General features: G+C 50.9%; 4 protein-coding genes across 4 annotated transcripts; 2 read left to right on the top strand and 2 right to left on the bottom strand.

The window, feature by feature from the left end:
• Positions 1–8,157: 8,157 nt before the first annotated feature.
• Positions 8,158–9,247, top strand: BP01DRAFT_373985 (uncharacterized protein; the record flags this gene model as incomplete). The annotated part of the gene is made up of 2 exons (XM_025576810.1): positions 8,158–8,413; positions 8,499–9,247. The coding sequence occupies 2 exons, from the start codon at positions 8,158–8,160 to the stop codon at positions 9,245–9,247; spliced, it is 1,005 nt and encodes a 334-aa protein (XP_025431322.1).
• A 5,309-nt stretch (positions 9,248–14,556) lies between these two features.
• On the bottom strand, positions 14,557–15,637 carry BP01DRAFT_49290 (DNA repair ATPase SMC5). Its single transcript, XM_025579900.1, has one exon. It carries the CDS (start codon positions 15,472–15,474, stop codon positions 14,665–14,667), a length of 810 nt encoding a protein of 269 aa, XP_025431321.1. The 5' UTR covers positions 15,475–15,637; the 3' UTR covers positions 14,557–14,664.
• Positions 15,638–15,770: 133 nt separating this feature from the next.
• On the top strand, positions 15,771–16,375 carry BP01DRAFT_49271 (uncharacterized protein). Its single transcript, XM_025579899.1, has 2 exons — positions 15,771–15,990; positions 16,053–16,375. Exons 1-2 carry the CDS (start codon positions 15,874–15,876, stop codon positions 16,242–16,244), a joined length of 309 nt encoding a protein of 102 aa, XP_025431320.1. The 5' UTR covers positions 15,771–15,873; the 3' UTR covers positions 16,245–16,375.
• A 379-nt stretch (positions 16,376–16,754) lies between these two features.
• On the bottom strand, positions 16,755–20,733 carry BP01DRAFT_340743 (lipase family protein). The gene is made up of 2 exons (XM_025573413.1): positions 20,127–20,733; positions 16,755–20,076 (listed from the first exon to the last, which is right to left on the bottom strand). Exons 1-2 carry the CDS (start codon positions 20,484–20,486, stop codon positions 16,924–16,926), a joined length of 3,513 nt encoding a protein of 1,170 aa, XP_025431319.1. The 5' UTR covers positions 20,487–20,733; the 3' UTR covers positions 16,755–16,923.
• Positions 20,734–20,764: the final 31 nt, after the last annotated feature.

Genomic DNA, 20,764 nt, shown 5'->3' with positions numbered 1-20,764 from the left:
CACATCCCATCCACATCCCATCCACATCCCATCCACATCCCATCCACATCCACATCCACCCCCCCTCCACCCCCTTGTCCCATTCCACAGGTACTATACTTACAGCATATTTATACACAGACCACCCCAGAGAGATTATATCACATATCTTGATGATACAGCATCGGGAATTGGTCAGATTTGAAATTCACGTATCACACCTACCACCTTTCGCCTTCCTTCAATCAATGCTATCCCTTCCGGTACTGTGTAGAATTTCTTTCACCCACAAACCCGAACCCACGCCCCTGGTTGCCTGGCTGTTCCCGTTCGTTCCCCACGAACCCCACCGTCTCCCTGAGGCCGGGTTCCCTGATGACGATCTGCGCTCGACGCCTTGACTAGCCAACGTGGCGTTCGGGGGAGATGCTGGTTCTAGACAAGCTGAAAGCCGTCTCACCTGCCGGCTGATTGAGAGTAGCCGTAGATCAGTCTCTAATGGGCGATACCGCCAATCACAGCTTGTCAAAACCATCGATCACGAGCGTCGACTCGAAACTCTGCAGTGACATCTGTCAGGGCTGTCAGACATCGGATTCTAGATTCGCTGCTCTCACCCAGGGTTGAGCAATAAAGGGTGCGCGATCTACGGAGTATAGTTTGTGCCAATTATAAGGTCAGAGGAGGATCAAAGGAAGGGAGGGAGGGAAGGGAGAAATGGGACGGCTGGAGCCGTCACACCTCAGCCAGCATGCTTTTGCTTTTTGTTTTGCTCCTGCATACGGAATGGCGCCCTTACGAAGGACGCCCGGCGGATGTCGAAGATCAGCTGCTGTGAGTGCGAGGTTGCAAGAATACGAGAGATCGGAGGGAGAGAACAGGCATGCTGGAAAAGCAAAACCGGAGTCCGCAGCAGTCGCAATAACATTGAATTCCTTCTCGTGCGACTAGAAGCGGGGATTGGCAAGAAAACAATCACCTTTAGCCAGTTGGGCGAGTTCCGGGTAGTATAGTACTCCGTAGAATACTGATGGTAAGGGGACCGACCGTGTCTCGATTCTGTTTTTTTTGTTTAAGCCTCAGGCATCCCAAGGCAGCAAACTCTTTCCCTTTACCCGTAAGCGAAGCGAGGTTTCCCTTCTACCTCGTGGGCTACAAACCTGAAACCGGCGCCAACTCGGTGCTTTTTGGGTTTGATCGACGAACTTGCCGCCCGCCCTCTCCTTGGTTCCTACCATCCTATACGTAAGTAGAGTTGTAGACTTCTCCATAGAGGGGGCTAGAAAACCGCTCATCAATGGATCTGGGCCCCAGCATTAATGAAACTGGCGAGGGAACCCCCGTCAGCGGCTGATGACAATCACTGTCGCTGGTAGTTTGTTCGCTCTTGGCTATCAAGTAAACTTTCCAAGCACTCAACTTGACTTCCGGATGCCTTGGTTGTCATAATCCCGGCTATTATTGCAGGCAAGCGAACACCCACCCGTCGGAAGAAATCGATGGTTAGGTTTGTGGAATGTGGTACGAGTAAGAACAATTGCAGGAGCGGCACTGTCTGGGATAAAGGGCAAACACTGACTCGTGGATAGACAAATGTCGTGTTTGCTGTGTTGGACGAGAGGCTTCTCCGGGCACAGGTAACCCGACTGAATCACTTCCGGTGCGAATCATTCCATCATGATTACTATTATTATTAAAGATGGTAAGCAGACCAGGGGCGGGCGCCACAGTGTCGATACCCGCCACTAAGCAGCATGCAGTAGTATTACCGACAGCTAGGCCATGGAATCTGGGTTGTCGCGGTCAAAGCTGAGAGCGTTGGAGAGCGTTGGGATGATCGGCGTGCGCATCATGGTCAATCTCCATCAAGCTGATCTCGGAATCTCTCCGTCGGCTGGCCGAGAAGCCTGGCATTGCCGAACACACAGAGCTGATTCATCGGTCACAACAATGAAACGCTAGAGGGGGGAGAAGGCGCTTTACTGGTAGTTACGGGTGGAGGAGTTGAGTCGCCCACACTGAGTAGTAACGAGGGGCCCATCTAGGAGCCGAGCAACCCCTTCCAGTATGTATCACAGCTGATCCAGCGTTCATCGCGAGGCTGTCTCTCTTGGTGAGGTTGACGCGTCTGATGGGAAGCGCCCAATTTTCAGTCAAAACATCAGGCTAGGTACGTTGCAGAAGATGTAGATACAAAGTGGTTCTGATACAGTGTCGTGGAAAGTACCCTAAAAGAGCAGTTTATACGCATCTATCGAAGATGGGGAAGGCGAGGGAGAGGAAACTTTAGGCAACCTTTCAGAGGTTCCCTGGGCACCCAAAAAGTGTCGAATCCCGCACTTTTGACGCGGGCTGGGGCTATGCGGGACATTCCGAACCCCTCTTCCCCCCCTCCCCCCTCCGCCCCCTTTTCCATGTCTTGAACAGCCTTGCGTTTGCTGAGTACGGGAGAGAGATATCCCAGATCAGGCAGGTCCCCTATTTTCTGGCCCAGATGTCTGTTTTAAGCTCAGAATGATTGACCAGTCCCACGCGCCTAAGTAAGGGTTACTATCTTTGCAAGCATAGGTATCCTGCTAGTGAAAATGATTCATCAATGCGGTGGCTGAGCGAGAAACATGGGTACTTAGTAGATCACCCTCGGCGAAGGGGACCATCAGATACGTAAGAGTAGGTGCGGAAGCGCATACGGAGAGATAGTACTCCGTAGCTGCTCTTCCTTTGCACACCACAGGTAAACAAAGGCACTATTGAGCATATCTCCATAGTATGTATCCGAGTTGCTAGACTCGGAGCAATACATCTGCCCGCATCCACTCTTCAGACCGTTCGGCCGTGTTCTGGGATTGCTTCCGCTCTCTATCTCGCCCTTCCACTGTCACGGAGCCGGCCGATGCCACCTGCGAATGGCGCTCGGAGTGTGGTCCTCCTCTATATCCCTCGGGCACTCCATGTTTAGGTCGCAAAGGTGCTATACAGTTAATACCAGACACATTTCCACAGGCTTCATCTAAAGTGGATGGAACCGGTACCGATTCTGGGATGGCATCGTTTGAAAGTGTTTCATGGGGCTCTAACTATCGGCTGCTAGAGGAGAAATGCATCATCGCCCGAGCTCCAAGACATTTCGAAGCCGGGAACCGAAGAACCGAGTTAAGCGAGTGAATGAGTGGTTGAAGGAGCGGCAATGACGACGAAACAGCTATTTCCAGCTGTGGAACACTGGGCTCTCCCATGCAATAGTGTTAGCTCTGGTCTACTGTAAAGGCATGCCACTAGAGTGCCCCGAATGCGTAGGTCAAATTGGGCACTGGGGCTCCGTGGCCGTGGGACGGGGATGAGACTCCAAGATCGGTACCCAGCTGCCTAGAGGGCAATGGAAAGGTCCATCGCCCATCGAATAAGGCTGGAAAGCACATGGGAAGAATGTGGACGGGACAAGTGAGACTAGGCTCGATGCGTGATAGCAAACTGGCGCTGTTTTCAATGCGTCGCGCAGAAGCCGACGGGGCCCGCGGACTGTTGCGGATCCAATGAGGTGAATGACCTGAGTGAGCTTCGCTTCGCTAATTCCACGAGAGCAGCTTCCAATGAAACAGAGCCGTCTCTCTGCTGCTCGTTTATTAAAGTTTGGGACCACTAGGGAATTGCACATGGATATGGGTCTCTTGGGTGGGCAGATTGAAAAGTCCTACGCGTACTACTTTGGTATCAACTGGGTCCCATTATTCCCACAATCAAACCCCTCAACAAACAATACTACTGTAGCAATGAGCAGCAACAGCAGCAGAAACAGCATCAACAGTATTTTCGTCATCATCGTCATTATCACCATCACCACGCGAGTCGTTAGCGTGGTCTCCAGCAGGGAGAACAGATCCCGATGTGCCCGTCTATTGGGGACGATCGTCGGTTCAAAGTAATCTTGCAGCAACACCAGCTTTTCTGTCCTTGGAGAATCATTGGTTTTCTATGGATGATGTAATCCGGCGTCGCCGACGGTTGGCATGGATAGAACATGGATTAGCATGGTTGGCATGTCTATCACCGGCGAGGATCGTCTTGTTTTCATTAGCCCGGACTGTGCCATTGTGATGCAAGCTGTTTCCAACAAGGAGCTTCCCAGCCAGTGAGTTAGTTACCCGGACGGGGTCATTACCTCATTCGAGTGCCAGACAGAGCCTGAGGCTGGTTCCTCGGCGACTGCTCAGGTACTGTACTGTACGTATGCGGTAATCGGCGGGGATGGAGGCGGTGTGACCCGCCACTATCTGATGATCTTCCACTTCCCGTGGAGTGCAACATATGCCTTCCCGATGTTCCATCTATCCCTGGGAGACGAGGCGTGCTACGCATGCCTGCCTGAAATCCATGTATGAGCCAGGGGTTGGAAAGAAACGAAACTTCAAAGGTCAGATGTCCGAGCATGGGAGATTCTCATCAACTGATCTCGAAAAAGAAAAGCCAAGAGGAACCTTCCTTGTGCACTCATGATCACTGATTTACCTTAGGATGGGGAGTGGTCCACCTCGTCTCCGTAACCCTTTCCGGATACGCTTTGTCTGGCTGGCCGAAGTATTTTGTCTCGTGCACAGGCAGATACCAAACACCAACAGTCTAATCGTCTACCAAGGGACCTACCGAAGCCAGTCAGTTCATTTCTATTCTTATTTGGGGTTTTGACTTTGGCAGTGCTGTGGAAAGGGTAAGTTTACATCAGCTGTCGAAATCTGGCTCGAACTCGTACTGTTGACGAGTTCGACCCAGCAAATCCGGTCGATCCCAATCCAAAAAGATGATTGACAGCTAGGTTGGTGTCCCCTTCTCACGTCGGCAATTACATTCGGATCGGACCTGTACAGCCTATACAAGCCGCGCATACTCAAATCGAAAAGTTTGATGGCTAGGCCGTACATAGAACAGATACCGGTCGGAGATCCGGGCACTGGCCAGACAAGTTTTTTTGTGGTCGACGTCATTAATCAGGAACAATACCTGTACAGTGTCGGATCAGAGGTGATCCATCACAGGAGGATGCGAGGCAGAGAGGGGCCTGCCTTAGTCATGGATTGATTACATGCACTTTCATTGATGCATAAGCCATTCATGCATTCCCCTGCTATTTCCTCGCTGGTAGGTTGTTCTCTGCACAGGCCACCCCGTGCCCCAAATTCAAGCGATGAATCGATCGCAAAGAAGCAAACAAGTCTATTCATCACACGGACGAACATTCAACCCTAACACTTAGCTAGTCAGCCACCTCCTGGACCAGAATCACACAGTATGGGGTGTTTGCCAGTGATGCTTTTCAAGTGTTTCGCCAAATCTTGCTCTCTTTGTTTTTAAGGTTTGCATGATGTTGCTCGTTGGCTGTCAACGCCACGATAATCTCCGGGCTGGCCTCCCCTTGGCCCCCAATTCCTTGAACAGAAGTGGCCGAAGTTGGCATTAGGCGACAGATTCGTCCAAAGATTCCTTTCTGGGCGGCCTGGCCTAGCTGTTTGAGGCTTAGCCGAGCGCTTCCTGACCAAGACCTGCCATCTGCGCATCGTGCCGCAACTCCGTCATCCGGCCCCAAGGGCTTGGTTTGTGGATGGATGCAAATCACGGACTCATTACCTTTTTCGAGTTGTGTCGATTCAGTCATCATCTCGTTAAATTCATCCTCCGATCTACAGCCCTGCTTGTGGTCTATTTCAGGGTGGTGGCAGGTTCCCTTTTCCCCTTTAATGGAGGGTGAAGGAAGGTCCCCCGTTGCCTTGCACTGATGGATGATACCCTGGGAAATTGATTTCCCCGCTAGAAGCCACAGAGAACGGATCGGAGCTGAGCACTACCAGGGTTGAGTAGGACGCAGACCACACTGCATCTCTGGAGGCGGTGATACTAACTTACCACCGTTATTGCGTTGAAGTCATGACTGTCGTGTACCTGAAGGAGTTGGCACGCACTCCCTCTCTCAGGCGGCAAAAGTTCCTCCACTGATCTACGACCGCGACCCCCTCCGAGACAAAGGGACCGAACGATCTACAAATGAATGACGATGATTCAAAGTGGGAAGTTGGTCTTGGAAGATGAGATCAGGTTCTCAGCAATGTGTGTGATCGTGCGGAAACGATCAGCCGTTTATGGGGCCTGGGATCGTTGTGACAGGTAAAACCAGGACGGGAGGCTAACCTTTTTGTCTCATGCGCCTTTTCGTCCTCGATTATTGAGGAATTTCCCATACGATCAGCTGGCGAGAGAAGGGCGCTTGGTCAATTCCAGTCATTACCGCGGATAATACCAGCAGGTGGGTAATGGCATGGCTTGGGAGGGGAAAGCGCCGGCTACGCTACATCTTCCCCCCCACCACCCTTTCCCCTCCTTCAATCCTTTCCACTTCCACTCCATGAGGATCGATGATTGATTCCTGGAGGGCGCATAATGGAGAAGGAAAGGTGTCCGTGGATCTGCACTAGCGCCAGACTTACTGTAGCCGAGCCCCGAAAGTACCGTTGGTTCCCATCGGCCGATCTGTCGGCCCTCCGTACGACGCACTTACGTACGCCTGCTCTCGTCTATTCAGGAGGGCGCATTCTAGGCAATTTATTTTCCTTTCTTAATTCCTCCGTTTATTATATTACACAGTATATGCGAACGGAGGAGTTTCCTACTTCTATACTGAGATCCCACTAGCTTGTAGTTGACGGAAGAACATCAGGAAGAAATGTCTCCGACCTGAATCCTTCACTCAGCTACTTTTTTTTTTTTTTTTTTTTTTTTTTTGATGTCATGGTCGGGTAACCATTCACTCGGATGGAAGGGTTCAGCTGATTCAGCGTGGAAGAGGCTTCTCCCGGCAGTCGCTGTCTGTTCTTTTAGATTTCTTCATCTCTGGAATTTCTCTGGACCTGATCCAGGGTACGCCTGTCTTGCCGATGTGGAACAGCGGAGAGGCGCACGTTGTTTTAGCTCTCGTTGAGCCTACCTAAAACGATAAGCTAATGGCAAATCATCTTAGTTGGATGCGCGAAGGGGAAGGAGCGAGACAACACATGCGTTGTATGACTTCTGTACGGGTATGTACCAGAAAAGACAAGGGGATTTTCCCTTCGGAATTATTACACCGCACGTCAAATAAGACGCAGCTAAAATGATTTAACGAAGGCATCGCGTGTATCGGGCCAGTAGTCATTAATTAAGCTTTGAGACGGTGGTATCAGCCCTTGTCGAAGCGAATCGAGAAGAGCGATGCGAATGGGCTTTTGTGGCCACTGCGGCGCTTCGGGGAAAATTCCAGTAGTAGCAGCAGTAATTTGTACAGAGTATAGTCTACATCATGGGTCAGGCACAGATTGCCTTCAGTTGGCATGACTCCGTGTATAATGATGATGGTAATAGTGGTGGTGGTGGTGGTGGTGATGATTTTATCCGCATAATTTTTAAGAAAAAAACCCAATAGGGGAGAGGTTCGCGGCGGCGGCCTCTCCCGCTTTTTTTTCCTTCTTTTCAGTTTTCGGCTCCATCTTCGCTGAACTCTGTCTGTCTTTGAGTGTCGTCTCTTGCTCTCTTCTCTCTCTGTCTCTCTGGGGTCCCACTCGTCGTCTAACGCTACGGCTGGAGTATACCCAGCGCTATAATTAACATTTAATTGATGTGCAGCTTGTAATAAAATATTATTTCCATTTTCACCATCCATCTCACGCCTCCCCCCCCTCCACTTCCTCCACCTCCCTCCACCTCCCCCCATCTCCATTCCTTCCCCTAGGAAAATAGAAAAAAAAAAAAAAAACATAATAAAAGAAAATAAAATGGAAAATCTCAAAATAAAAGCCCAGATTTAAATGATTTTGTCGAGAATAATTCCAAGATTGTCAACCCTGCATCTCCACCATCGCTCTGGGTCTATAAACCAGTTCCTCCTCCTGGTTCTCATACCCACCCCCACCTTGTCTCGACTACCGTGCCTGGATTGTTTCTTAGATTTGGCCCTCTTTATACCCCGTTCCCATCCATCACTCCCCTCCGGATTTCATATATGAGCTCTGGGTAGCCGCCTCTTGTTGAACCTCAAGAGAAATACTTACCTTTTCCTCCTCCTTCCCTGAATCGACCTTGAGTTGACGAACACCAACATTCCTTCACCACTACACACCTTCACCACACCTACTACTACAACCCATCAACATCATCATCATGGATCTCGCCTGCCTTATCTCTCACCCGGGACCAGATCCTCTTGCGATGAACATGTCAAGAGCCTCTTACAGCCCCCCTGCGCCTCGTGTGGCTTCCTACAAGCGCTCGTCGGAATCATACTTCGCTTCCGTTCCGGTTTCTTACTCGCGCACCCCTCTTTCCCCGCCGGTCGAGGACATTCCCCCCAAGTGCTCTCTACCTTCCATCTCGACTCTACTTGAAGGCGCAGCTGCTGCCTCCATGCATGCAGCTAGTATGGCAATCCCTCATCCCTCCATGACTTCTAGAACGGCCTGATGGGTCATTCCCTTCGGTCAATGCTGACTGTCGCAATGTAGAGCGTGCACGAGTCACACCTCCAGTGCAGCGCGAGTTTGATTCCCGCCCTCCATCGCAACCTTTGGACTCGATGAAGGCCAATGGCCCCCAAATCGGCTTGCCACCCACACCTCCATTGCGCCCTGGCTCTGGTCTCAACAGTGTCAGCCACTCCCCCACCTCGTCGATTTCCGCCATCAGTGAGAGTGGCGTCCCCAATCGCGCAGAGCCATACTCCCAGGCGCCGGTGGCACTATGCAGCTTGTCGGATAGATCTTCCATCTCTAGCCAAGGCTCCGTGGCTCCTGTCTCCGCCGCGCCTTACGCCTCACCCGCTCCCAGCGTCTCTTCTTTCTCCTCCCCCATCGAGCCTTCGGCCTCCTCCGCCGTCTACTATCAGAGACCGACATCCTCTTCTTCGACCTACCAACCCGCTAGCAGCGTGCCTCCCTCTACTGCTCCTCTGTCCACACCCGCCCACCAACAGATGATCTCCCCTGTCACTCCAGCCTGGCAGCACCACCATTACTTCCCTCCCTCCAGCACGACCCCCTACCAGCAGAACCACGACCGATACATCTGCAGAACGTGCCACAAGGCCTTCTCAAGACCCTCGAGTCTCCGCATTCATTCTCACAGCCACACTGGAGAAAAGCCCTTCCGCTGCACTCATGCAGGCTGTGGTAAAGCCTTCAGCGTGCGGAGCAACATGAAGCGTCACGAACGTGGCTGTCACACCGGCCGGCCCGTTGCCACCGCCCTGGTATAATGGAACTTGCATTTTTCGCATAGCGTCAGTGTGCAGAACGTTCTCCAAGCTTACCATGCAGCAAGGCCACCCTCACCAAAAAAAGCAGAAAAATGCCGATGGGAGCGAGAAAGCTATTGTTCTCTTCTCACCGCGAAACTTCCCAATACCTAAGATCTCCAGTGACACTTCTTTCGCTCTGCACTTGCTTCTGATGATACCCTTTCCGTTTTGCGTGTTGGCGCATAAATACATATTGTTGTGCTCTTTTACTTCTCTGCTACTTGCCGCCGAACAAAAAATGTTTATTGCTTGTTTCGTTGCAAAAAGCTTGGGTGTTTCTTTGGGCCAGGATTGGTGTGTTTTTTTCTGTGGGAATGAGGTCTCCATACATATTTCTATGTTTTCTTTTCACCAGTGTATATTTTCTATGATTCTTCTCATTCGGCCTCTTTCCCATCGCCACCTTGATCCCTCAAACACCATTTTCTATTTTCTTTTTATCGTGCGAAGGGAGCGGGCGTCGCTTGTGGATCTTGGGTTGGGATTAGCATTTGTCTCCTGAATTGGGGATTATAGGGTGCTGTGATAAAAGGGTACCTGAAGTTGATTGACTCGGGTTCTCTTTTTTTCTCACCTCTGATGATTTTATTTTGTTTCTTTTTTTTCTTTTCTTCTTTTTTTTTTTTCGTATTTCCTTGTGTCATCTCATTTCCTATGTTTCATTGACGTGACATGACTACAACCTTGCACTGTGAACGAGACTACCAATATAAAATTCAAAAGAAGATTTAAGAGTTTACATTTTCCGTCAATTTGACCCTTTTTCTAGTACATCGACTGTAGGCAAAAAGCTCTTGTCTGGTAATTCAACTCAATTTTGAACTTGGTGTCTGTCCGTGTGGATTTTGGAAAACCAGGCTGTCAATTGGCTGTTCCTCGTCGGCGGCTATCCAACCATACAATTGTATGAGATTGATAACTTATTGCTGGATCAGGAGGCTGGTGGCGAAGGAAGGAGCACACAACTTGGTAGTTATAGTAAATTGGACTAATAAGATGGCACTCACTGCGCAGTGGACTAGAAACCTGTCTGGTTTATTAGTACTTGTAGGTCTTGGTAACTACTGTGGACATAGATTACTGTGGTTTCCGGGCCTTGAAGCTGGAGTGAACAAAGAAAAGGGATATCAAATCTCATGCGGTTGGTTTGTTGCAGGAGTTGTTGAGTTACTGTACCCAGCTGGGGATGATGACTTTTCACACCAATACTGACACCGATACCCATACCCATACCCTGACCCATACCCATAGCAATAGCAATACCATACTAGTAGTTAGTAGTAGCAATAGCCAGTCCTCAAAACACCCCCTGACTGAGTTCTTGCCCGCTGGTCTCTCTCTCCCTCTCTCTCTCTCTTTTATCCGGGTCCCCGAGGAAACTATCAAGCGATGCCTCAATTGAAGAAAGCCACACGGAAGCCCAAGCTCCGTTTTTGCTTGACCGGACAATAACAAATGGTGGTGTGAGGTACAATGCATAATTGAAGTGGAATGGGATGACGAACGCTGAGTACTAGTAAGAGAGAGGAAGGTGGCCTGATTTCTGGTTTGAGTTCTTAATCCTCGTAAAATGGGTCGGGGGGAGTTTACTAAGTTGAGTAGGTTGAGAGGTTGAATTGCCTTTATCATTTACTAAGAAGAGGGGTTTTTTTTTTTTTTTTCATGGTTGAGTGGTGGGCTTGGGGCTTTTTCTTGCGCATTTACTGGCGATGGGAGGGAGAAGTATGTTGTTTGGAGGGAAGGATTATCATGATAAAAGTGATGATGATGATATTTACATGTTACTTAGAGGGATAGAGAGTAGAATCTGGAAGATGGGTTTACCACCTGAGACAATCCTATTGACTCCATCACCTGTAGGATCTGGAATAAGCCGCGGGCAGTAAGGATCACTCGATAAGGTATCGGTTTTGGTATATGACACGTGACTATAAACAATTCTCCAATTGTTCCTATATCATGATAGACATTCGAAAATTACTAAGATCATTTTGAAACCCGGCCGTAACAGCGCTCTTCTCTCATTTGCATGAAAAAAAGTTCCCTATCCAAATGGAACAAAAGGTATCACATCGAGCGAAGTAGAAAAAACTCCCGCAAGGAACGAAGTTATGATACACACCCGATCCAAGTGTATCAGACGAAAAAAATCAACCGTAGACTCCCACGTCCCCATTGCTCCGCCCACTTTCAATGGCTCTTCCTTTGCCTTTACCCTGGTGATGGTTCTGCCCGGCCACGGCCCTCATCTTGTTCACCGCATCGCCGAAGCTGAGGAGATTGTAGTCCTCCGGCATGTGCTCGCCGCTGTAGATGCAGAGCACGCGCATGCCGGGCTTGTAGGTCAGGCCACTGAGGAGCTTGGGGGTGATGAGGAAGTACTGGCCGCCGCCGCCGCTCTCCGAGGGCGCGCAGGCGATGTCGACCAAGCGGCCGTGGACCATGCGCTCGTTGCGCGGGTCCATGCCCTGGTTGATCTCGTCGACGACGCGGAACGGCGACGCGGACAGCGACTGCAGCGCCATGAGGTAGAAGATGGTGCTGACCGCGCGTTCGCCGCCGGACTGCCGGTGGGCGTCGAGCAAAGAGAGATTCTCGTGCTCGCGGAACTTGACGTGGATCTGGATTGACCACTGGTCAAAATCCGTGTCGGCGGCCTCGCCGTTGAGGCCCCCAGTTTCCTCCTGGGCCTTGTCCAGGGTAACCTGGCCAGCGCAGCCGATGCGCGCAAACGAGTCGGAGAAGGCGTCGCTAATGCTCTTGATGATGCGGTCGAGCTTGGGCTCCCACTTACCTCGGATCTCGTTGATCGCGTGGTTGTAGTCGGCGAGTTTGGTGTCGAAGTCCGCGAGCTTGCTACGCAGCTTGTCAATCTGCTTGGCCCGTTCCTCAAACTCCTTAATCACGCCGCTGTTGCCTCCGTGGGTGAGCTCAAGGCGCGCTTTCTCTGAGTCGATGTCTGCATCGAGCTGGTCCGTGGTGTGATTAACTAGCGTGGGAATGAATTCAGCCAGGTCGGGCTGACTGCGGGCGCTGGTAAGGATCCTCTGTGCCTCTGTGCGCAATTTCTTCAGCTCTTCCGTGGTCTCCTTGATCTGTTGCTGGGCGGCTTTCACTTCGTCGCGCTTGGCACTGAGCCTCTGCTGGTGTTGCAGGTTCCGCGCCTTGAGTGCCTCAAAATCGGAAATTCCTTCAATACTTTGAACCTTGATCTTGACGAGGTCCTCGTGCAGTCGTTGAAGGATATTCACCGCATTCTACCCACCTGTTAGCAACCTCTTGGACGAGATTCGGTCTATGGGGAGCCTTACCGCATATTCGATAGCTGCCTCGGCCTTCTGGATTGAGACTTGGGCTTGTTGGTTGCGAATGTCTTGGACCCTGACTCTCACCGCATCAATCATCGCCTGAATCTCCCTCTGCTTCCGTTCCTCTTGATCTATCCCATAAAATTAGCATTCGACCCCAGAGCGATCCTGTATACACCTAGACTCACTGATTCTTTCCGGGATTGCTCTCCAGTTCGTGAGTGCCGTTTGTTTCCTGGCTTTCTCCTCTTCGATTTGTCTCTACAAGACAAGGATTTGAGGTTAGCATCTGTAGTAATGGCAAAAGGCGCAGAGTTGCTGCATACCCTCTCATTGTCGATATCCTCATGGCGTTTACCCAGCTGAGCGAGTCTGCCCCTATCACTGTTCATTTTCTCCTGTAGCTCATTTGCTTCGTCCTCAAGTGTTCGAATTCTTTGGATAATTTCTTGCTTGACCGATTCATCTACTGGCTGTGAAGTCCAGATCTTTGCGGGCTTGACCGGCCTCACCCGAGTGGAAGTTGCACTCGGCCCATATTCCCGTCGGCGGACTACAGCATAAGTCTGTTTACCGGCCACCCACGAACTGATAGGCCCATTCTGCATTCGCGTAAACTCTTCATCGCTGATATCTTGAAGACTGATTGGTGTCTGATGCAAGCGGTTCTCACTACAAAGCATAGCAATCACAGGCTCGGGGCCGCTCAAGAAGTCTTTGGCCCACCCGTCGAATCCAAGCTCTCGAATTTGCTGATCGGACATGGACGGACGAAGATTATCTAGGGGAATAGAGCAGGTACGGATACTGATGTCGGACAGTCTCTGCTCTACCAGGGCTTTTTGCAATGTCCTGAAGTCATTCCGGGTTTGCGTGGTAAATGCTGTAAAGTCCGTGCGTTGTAATAATGATTCGACAGCATGGGCAAATTCAGGATCCTTGACTGAACAGGTCAGAGCTGGTGGCCCAAAGACTTCTTTCTCGAACCGGCCTTGGTTCTCACGAAGCCATCGGTAGGCTTTGACAGAATCGGAGGATATGCGCTCGAGCTTGTTTTCCTGCTGACCAGCTTGAGAATCGAGATTCCTCAAATGTGCTTCCGCTTCTCTGATCTTATCCGTCGTAGATTTGTGTGATTCTAAAAGAGGTCGTCTTTCATCTTTGAGCTTCGTTGCCTGAGCCTCGATTTCTCTGAGCTCCGTTCGTTTTTCCCGCTACAAGAAATTAGCAGAAGACTTCGACTTTGCCTCGACGTACTTACAATTCTCTCGTTGTAGGAGTTGAGATCGACGGCTGCAGGCCCTTCCTCTTGCAAAGAATGCTTGAGTTTGTTCAGATTTTGCTGTATCGTGCTCATTTTCTGCCTGTGGCTCTTCGCACTTTGCTTTTCAGCCTCAACCTGGTTTTCCAGATCCTTGACCTTCTCCTCAAACTGTTCAATCTTTTTTTCGGCAGTGGAAGCCTTCTTTGCTGCAACTTCGAATGTCTGCGTTCTGTGCTTGATAACATCATCCAATTTGTGACAGTAGTCCTGCCTCTCATTCAAGGACCTCAGGGCAGGTTCGAGCTCTCTTTCGAGGTCAGCCAGTTCTTGATTTTTCACGTCCCGCTCTCTCTTCATCTCATTGTATTTGGTATGAAGCTCCGTGTACTGCGTGAAAGGGCGAGCAATTTCCAGCATCTCTATCTTTCTCTTGATCTGCGCCCGCTGGCGCATCCTCTCCACATCCGCCCTCTGCATCTCTTGTCGGTCCTTGAGATTGGCCAAGAGATCTCGGTCGCCCTGGTTGTCCGCCTCTAACTTCTTCTGTTCAGCCCTGAGTCTTTTGAGATTATCGTGCCATTCAATCATCTCGTCCCCTGCCGCGGCTCTCTGAGTCGAGCTGAGGAGTTCGATGGGTGTGAGAGCAGCGAATTCGCTGACCTTATCTTGCGGAAGAAATTGACAAAGATTATCGATCTGGATTGCGAAGGACTGGGCAAGCTTTAGCACCTGCTGACGAGAAGCCTGCTTCCCGTTGATTGTGAAAGAGCTTTTGTTGCCATCGCGTTTGATTGTTCTGGAAATCACGGGGTTGCGACGATAGCGCGAGCCACCTGCAAGCTCAATCTCGATGATAGCTTCTCGGCAACCGTGCTTGACAAACTCGCCGGGATCTTTGGCGCGCCCGAGGTGCTAATAAATGGAACAAACTGCTTAGAAACAGAAGAGAGAGGTATCACATATAAAGCTGTTCGTACCTGCGGTCCCCACCCCAAACCCAAGCATATCGCACAAACAAGTGTACTTTTTCCAGTTCCATTGGGCCCGATGACCATGTTCAGTTTCGGGCCGGGGAAGAACTCGGCCGATGTATAGGTGACAAAGTCGGTCACTTTGATGCGAACGATAGCACCGGGTTTGTAGCCTTCTGGGGTAATCTCGTTCGCGTCTGGGTGCTGCAACTCATGCGCATTGGTTTGTGGACCGTCAGCGCCGTCCGCGCCGGCGGATTGTGTCTCGGATTCGTCTGAACCATCCCCAGATTCGCTGGCAGTGTCCTCTGATCCTCCGCTACTTGGGACATCGGCTTGGCTACGTCGTTGAGATCGGTTGCCTGTGTTTGAGTTGTGCGGGGTGGATTTTAATGTCGCGGAGCCGGAGGACGAAGCTTCATCATCAGAGCTGTCGGCCGATCCACTAGCAGAGGCTTCAAGGTCTTCGTCTCTGTGGTCGTTGTTATCGGTGCTTAACCTGGGACGTTTGTTCATGGTTGATGCTCGAGTTGTTGAATCTCCAGAGCCCAAGCCAGAAGAGGGTGCCTCATTGCTATCATCATCATCATCCTCCTCCTCCGCGCGGGTGCGACGGCGAGGAACGGACCGTCCTGAGGACATGTTTGTGACGATGGCGAGCGCGCCGTTGCAATTCAGCACCGGCGCATTTGGAACAAAAGGGGGAGGGGGGAGATGGAGGGAGAAGCGAAACTAGATATATCAACCCCGCCCCAGAAGTGGCATGGGAAATATGATAAAGAAAAGACACTGTCAGGGCAACGCGGGCGGAGGACGCGACGCGAAAGGCGGAGGGCGGAACAAAGAATCTAGTCCTCCCCATCCCATCTAGCCCCGTTTGGGTTTAGCTCTTGCTTTTGACATCGACATCCTTTGAGTCTCCGCTCCCCTCCGTCCCTTCGAGCTTTGTTCTCTTCAATTGAGTAAGAGCTCAATTTCAGGTTCCTTTTATCAGTTTCGGAAATCAAACCCCGAGAAAGTTTTTTTATATCTTCGATCAGCATGTTTCGCCTGCCCAAAGACATCCCGCGAGCAACCCTCGCTGGCGCCGTTATTTGCATCACCATCTCAGGTACGCTGTTTGGTGCATCACAAAAATCTCAGCATCAGTATCAACAGGTATACATTCTCAAACTCTCTGGGGCTCGAATTGCTTTGTTAATAGACCCTTCCATTTGCAGAAAGTCCAGGAACAAAGGGCGCTCGAGCCAACAATCGATGAGCGAATTGACGGACTAAGAGGCATGCGGGAAAACTTGCTGGCCAAAAAAGAACTCGTGGAGAAGCAGCTGCAAAATCTAGAAATCCGCATCGCAGAAAGAACCCAGAATCAACCCAATGAGCCGAAGAAGGAACCACCTCACGGTAGGTGAAGGACTGCAACCCAAGGGATCGATGTCAATCCCAATTACTGTCGCCGTCCAGGATCTTGTTCAGATCACTACTTTCTGGTCTCAGACCAAGGGCTGGCGCTGGTATGCCAGATACCTGAAGTGCCGGCAGCCATCCACTGCGAACCCTAATGATCGAGGTTTCGAGTCGCACATTGCTCTGCATCAGAGATAATGCGCTGAGGAATATTGGCTTGACCGACGTCGCGACGTCTCAAGCGGCTACGGAGTCGGATTGTACTACATGACGAAGAACTTGAGCAGCCAGTCTGAAGTGGGACTGCATGGAGCTCAACTGCCTGGTTTTAGGAAACACCCTCAGTCCTGTATTGAAGGGCAGACGAGGCTTAGGAAACCTATTTTTGACCAGGTTCTCGATCACTTTGGCTTCTATTTCCTCTTTCGGTCGCCTCAGCTGAATTGCGCTTTTAAGGCTGCCTAGAACATGAAATACGAGAGAACTTAAGAGACTGTGGGCAAAGCGTTGGTATTAGCGATGTCATGAACTCGCAAGATCTATTCCAAGTTTCATTATCGTCTCTACGTGACATTTCCTCTCCAAGTATCTAGCCAAAATGGACAACTCGGACAGGTAATTCAAAGTGCAATAAATATGGTTGCAAAATACATCACTTTATGTCGTAGGCATAAAGGCGAATAATCACTCATCCAAAACTCCACGAGCGAGTGCAGCAAGACTCGCTTCATACCTTGCTGGGTTGTGGTCACTGAACATGCCCGAGCCGAATCTGAGCTCCCCAAAGGACGATTCGACATCTCGAACGAATGTCAGCTGTGCTCGGGTCGCCGGCCGACCGAGTACTGGATAGCCATCAGCCGTCACATCAGATGTAAAAGCGTTTCGCTGAAGCACCCTCATCGTTTCGACTAGAAACACCTCACCCGGCGGTAAGAGTTTTGGCGCCCTCATCTCTTCGCGAAGCTTCTTCAATGTGTTCCATGCCCATGCGTCTTCTCCCACGCCGTAACCGGCATGAGTGAGTATAGGCGGTTCGTTTACGTAGAATTTGCTCACAATACTCTGCCTAAAGCCTTCCCAAACTCGAAACCCGACGTGGGAACGGGCGCCAGAAACGTCACCCTTGAATGCTACCGCCACTGTATGCATATCATGCAAGATGCCGAGCGAAAGGCAAGGAACCACATCCTGACCATTGACGATGGTGGTGATTAGCCCACGCGTTGCGCGGCGCAGGAACGGCGACATTGTTGCAGGAGGCCCGTACGCATAGACATGAATTGGCCGCCCGGAGGGCACGAAGAAAGCCTTGTCGTAAGCTTGTGCCTTGTTGTCGGATGGACTCAGATTTGTGGTTTGATAAGAAGTGGTTGTGAACGATGCGCCGAAAGCATCGCTGCTTGGCTCAGAGATCATCGTTGCAAGCAGTGCAGCGACTCCTCCTCCCAGTGAATGTCCACAGAGTACCAGCCCATAATCTGAGAATTCCTCTAGCGCAGCTCTAATCGTCAACATGACTCGGCCACCTCCGCCCATCAGAAGGCGTTTTGCTGAAGCGTGCATCCCCTTATGCACTTTCCAACTTCTACCCTGCCATTCAAGGTCATCGTATTCGCAAGTCATGTCAGTCAGAATATCCTCGAAGCCCCATGTCCCGCGCAAGGTCAGAACCACGGCTTTCGATTCATGGTCGAGGGAAAGGTAGTGAACTAATGGAATTCCGCTTTCTGTTTCCCCTGCAGCATTCGTGCCACCTGCAGAGTCGACGAAGGAAGAAAGCAGTATCGTGGAAGCTGGCAAGCCCGTGTGATCAGAGAAGTCACTATGTTCCGGACTGGATACTTCTTCGGCGGGTAAAACACTCGTTAAGCGCGGGACACCCATGACCTTCAGAGCATGAGACCCATATGAAGCCGAGGAGAATCTGCAAAAGCGTCTAATATTTTGCATGAAGTGCTTTGCAGGGAAGATGCCGGGCACGGTGCCATCCCGATTCAGACTTTGAAGTGCTTCTGTATCGTCATAGGCACTTTTTCGAGGACGATGAGCGAGCACGAGCGACGTTTCGGACCCCGCTGTAGCGAGGGAATATATGCTCGGAGATGATGCGCGATTGTGCAGGTGCAACATAGAGGAGCTTTGGCGACCATCCTTATTGATGTAAACGGTCACATCACTTTCCGACCTCGTCAATGATAGAGAACTGCTACTACGCACATGTGTCCTTCTCGTGACCGGGGAGCCTGGTGGCGAAATTGGTGATTCTTGAGCGTAGGCTTGGGTCTGAGAGACGAGGGAGTCTTCTGACTTTTCACGAATAGCGAAGATATCTGTTCTTGGATTGCTTATGTGACAAGCATCGCGAGTATCGGAACGGTAGGTCTTTGGGATAGGTGCCTGATTCATACGCTGCTCTTGCAATGGGGTTCGGGGTAAGCCTCTGTTAGCTACGGGTATCGAAGATCCGCGTTTTGGTGATGGCGCCGCCGTTTCATAAACTTCACTGCGGTCGCATTTGGCAGGACGCTGCTGTGTTGATATCTTTCGTGTGTTTGCTGTTCCCTTGAATGGTCTTCCCTGCGCGATGGCATTTTCGGTAGTCGGCGGGGATTTTGTTTTCTCTGGAGTGAACTTCGTAGACAGGCGCTTGCCAGCGTCCTTTTTATCAACACTGCTAGCCTTGATCTTCTGCGCTGCTTTGGTCAAAGAGGACTTCATGGGACTTCCTTTGGTTGTGTTTTCCCGCTTCCCACGAGACTGGGGTTCAGAGACACTGGAGTCAAGCTTCGCCGAGTCCAGGCTGCCGCGAGGATCCAATGAAGGGCCGGTAGGACGCTCTATGGTGAGCACCTTATTTTCTGCTGGTTCCGCAGAGTAGGTGTTTGTTGTGGCATATGGCTGATCCACCACTTCTCGGTGCGACCGAGGCAGTTTCTGTTCGTCACCTGCGTGCCATGCCACACTGTCCTGCTGACTCGCGGGTCTCACATCAGAATTGTTGGACCTAGTGAAGGCAGTTCTGAAGACCATCATGTGCTTGGGAAGTTGTCCCTGATTAGATGATCTGCGAGGACTAGTATCATGGTGCCTCTCCTCAATCATCATTGTACCTGGAGGAGCCGCTATTTCTCCAATGTCCTCATCAAATATCTCAACGGTGATGGTTCTGGCATGTATCAGGTCAGTCCTGATAGAAGCATGGCATCCTTGAGGCAGTTGTCTCATAATGTACAAGCGAATGTCTTCATCGGAAATCCGATGCGGATTCTCAAGTGGCACTGATAAGTATGATCTTTCTGCGGTATCAGCGATGCTTGCTGGCCGTTGTATCGCATCGAAGACTTCATCATCATTTCCGGCAGTCATAAAAGACGAGCGCTTCGCGTCGTCACACGGCTCATTGAGAGCCGCCTTAGGCTGCTCGACCTGATGGGTACCGACAACATCTGCTCTCACACCATTATCTAGTATAACAACATCCCATACGGACTCAACTCCGCCGATTCCGCGTACGTGTCGTTCTGTACTTTTCCTGCCCCAACGCTGGAGCAATGCAAATCCGACACAGCCGACTAAAAGGTCAGCTACACCGATTCTCTGGGTTCGAAGTTCGGTCCCGAATTCTGTATCGTTCAATTCTCTGAGCTCACTCCGGAAGAGGGTCACGATTGCCGCAATGGCTCTAGACGACTCCGTAGAGCCGAGAGTTGCGTCTAGCGTAGACAGGAGGGATTGGGACACATTGGCTGCGGAAAGAAGCGCGGACGAGGATAAATGGAACGAGGCAGCAGCGAAAAAAGATGCCGAGGTGATTGTACTGTGCAGAGTAGCCAGCTAATGCTGGTGTCAGTTGGGCAGGGGTGGACACGACGACAGCGACTTACACTCCGTTCGAGCAGTGACTCTGCTTCAGCCTTGCCATACTCGCCGCTACTTCGAGTACTCAGGTCGCGCCCAGCTCTCGTCAGTATTCCCTCTACCATCGCTCTACTGAGCTCCAGTCCGGTCAATGTGGTGGTTCTAGCGCCATCTAGGGCAGCACCACCGACAAATGTTCCTATTCGAAGAGATAATGAAGTCGATTGAGTCATGAAAGATACCATAGACGCAAGCGGTCGTGGGAGAAGAGGCAAGCCGGATGTTGCGGGGACATGGCGGGTGTCGTTCTCACGGCCGGCTTGCTCGTATGCCTGCTCGAGATCATCCTGTTTCTGTGCTTTCCGGATCCTGAAGAGTCTCGACATTTCAGCCCATCAGAATCGCAGAGGAATTGACCCGTTTTGACCGGTGAGGAGTGTATAACTTTCCAGCCATGGACATAAGTTCGAGTGGTTCAAGGGGGGGCGAGTGAGATGAAGATAGCGTCACGCAGTTGATTTCACGAGAATTGGAAAATATAACAACCGGGCCATCAAAAAGTTGAGCTTGTAAGAGCTTGTAGCGGGGAATTCCTGGTTTGATGGAAAAGCCAGAGTTTGTGATCTGGGTTTGGGCGCAGGTGGCGAACTTGGAAGAAGCGATA

Source organism: Aspergillus saccharolyticus (assembly GCF_003184585.1).
Source record: "Aspergillus saccharolyticus JOP 1030-1 unplaced genomic scaffold BP01scaffold_15, whole genome shotgun sequence".
NCBI lineage: Eukaryota > Fungi > Ascomycota > Eurotiomycetes > Eurotiales > Aspergillaceae > Aspergillus > Aspergillus saccharolyticus.
The sequence above is the reverse complement of the archived record's forward strand: the minus strand, read 5'-3'. Positions and strand labels throughout refer to the sequence as shown.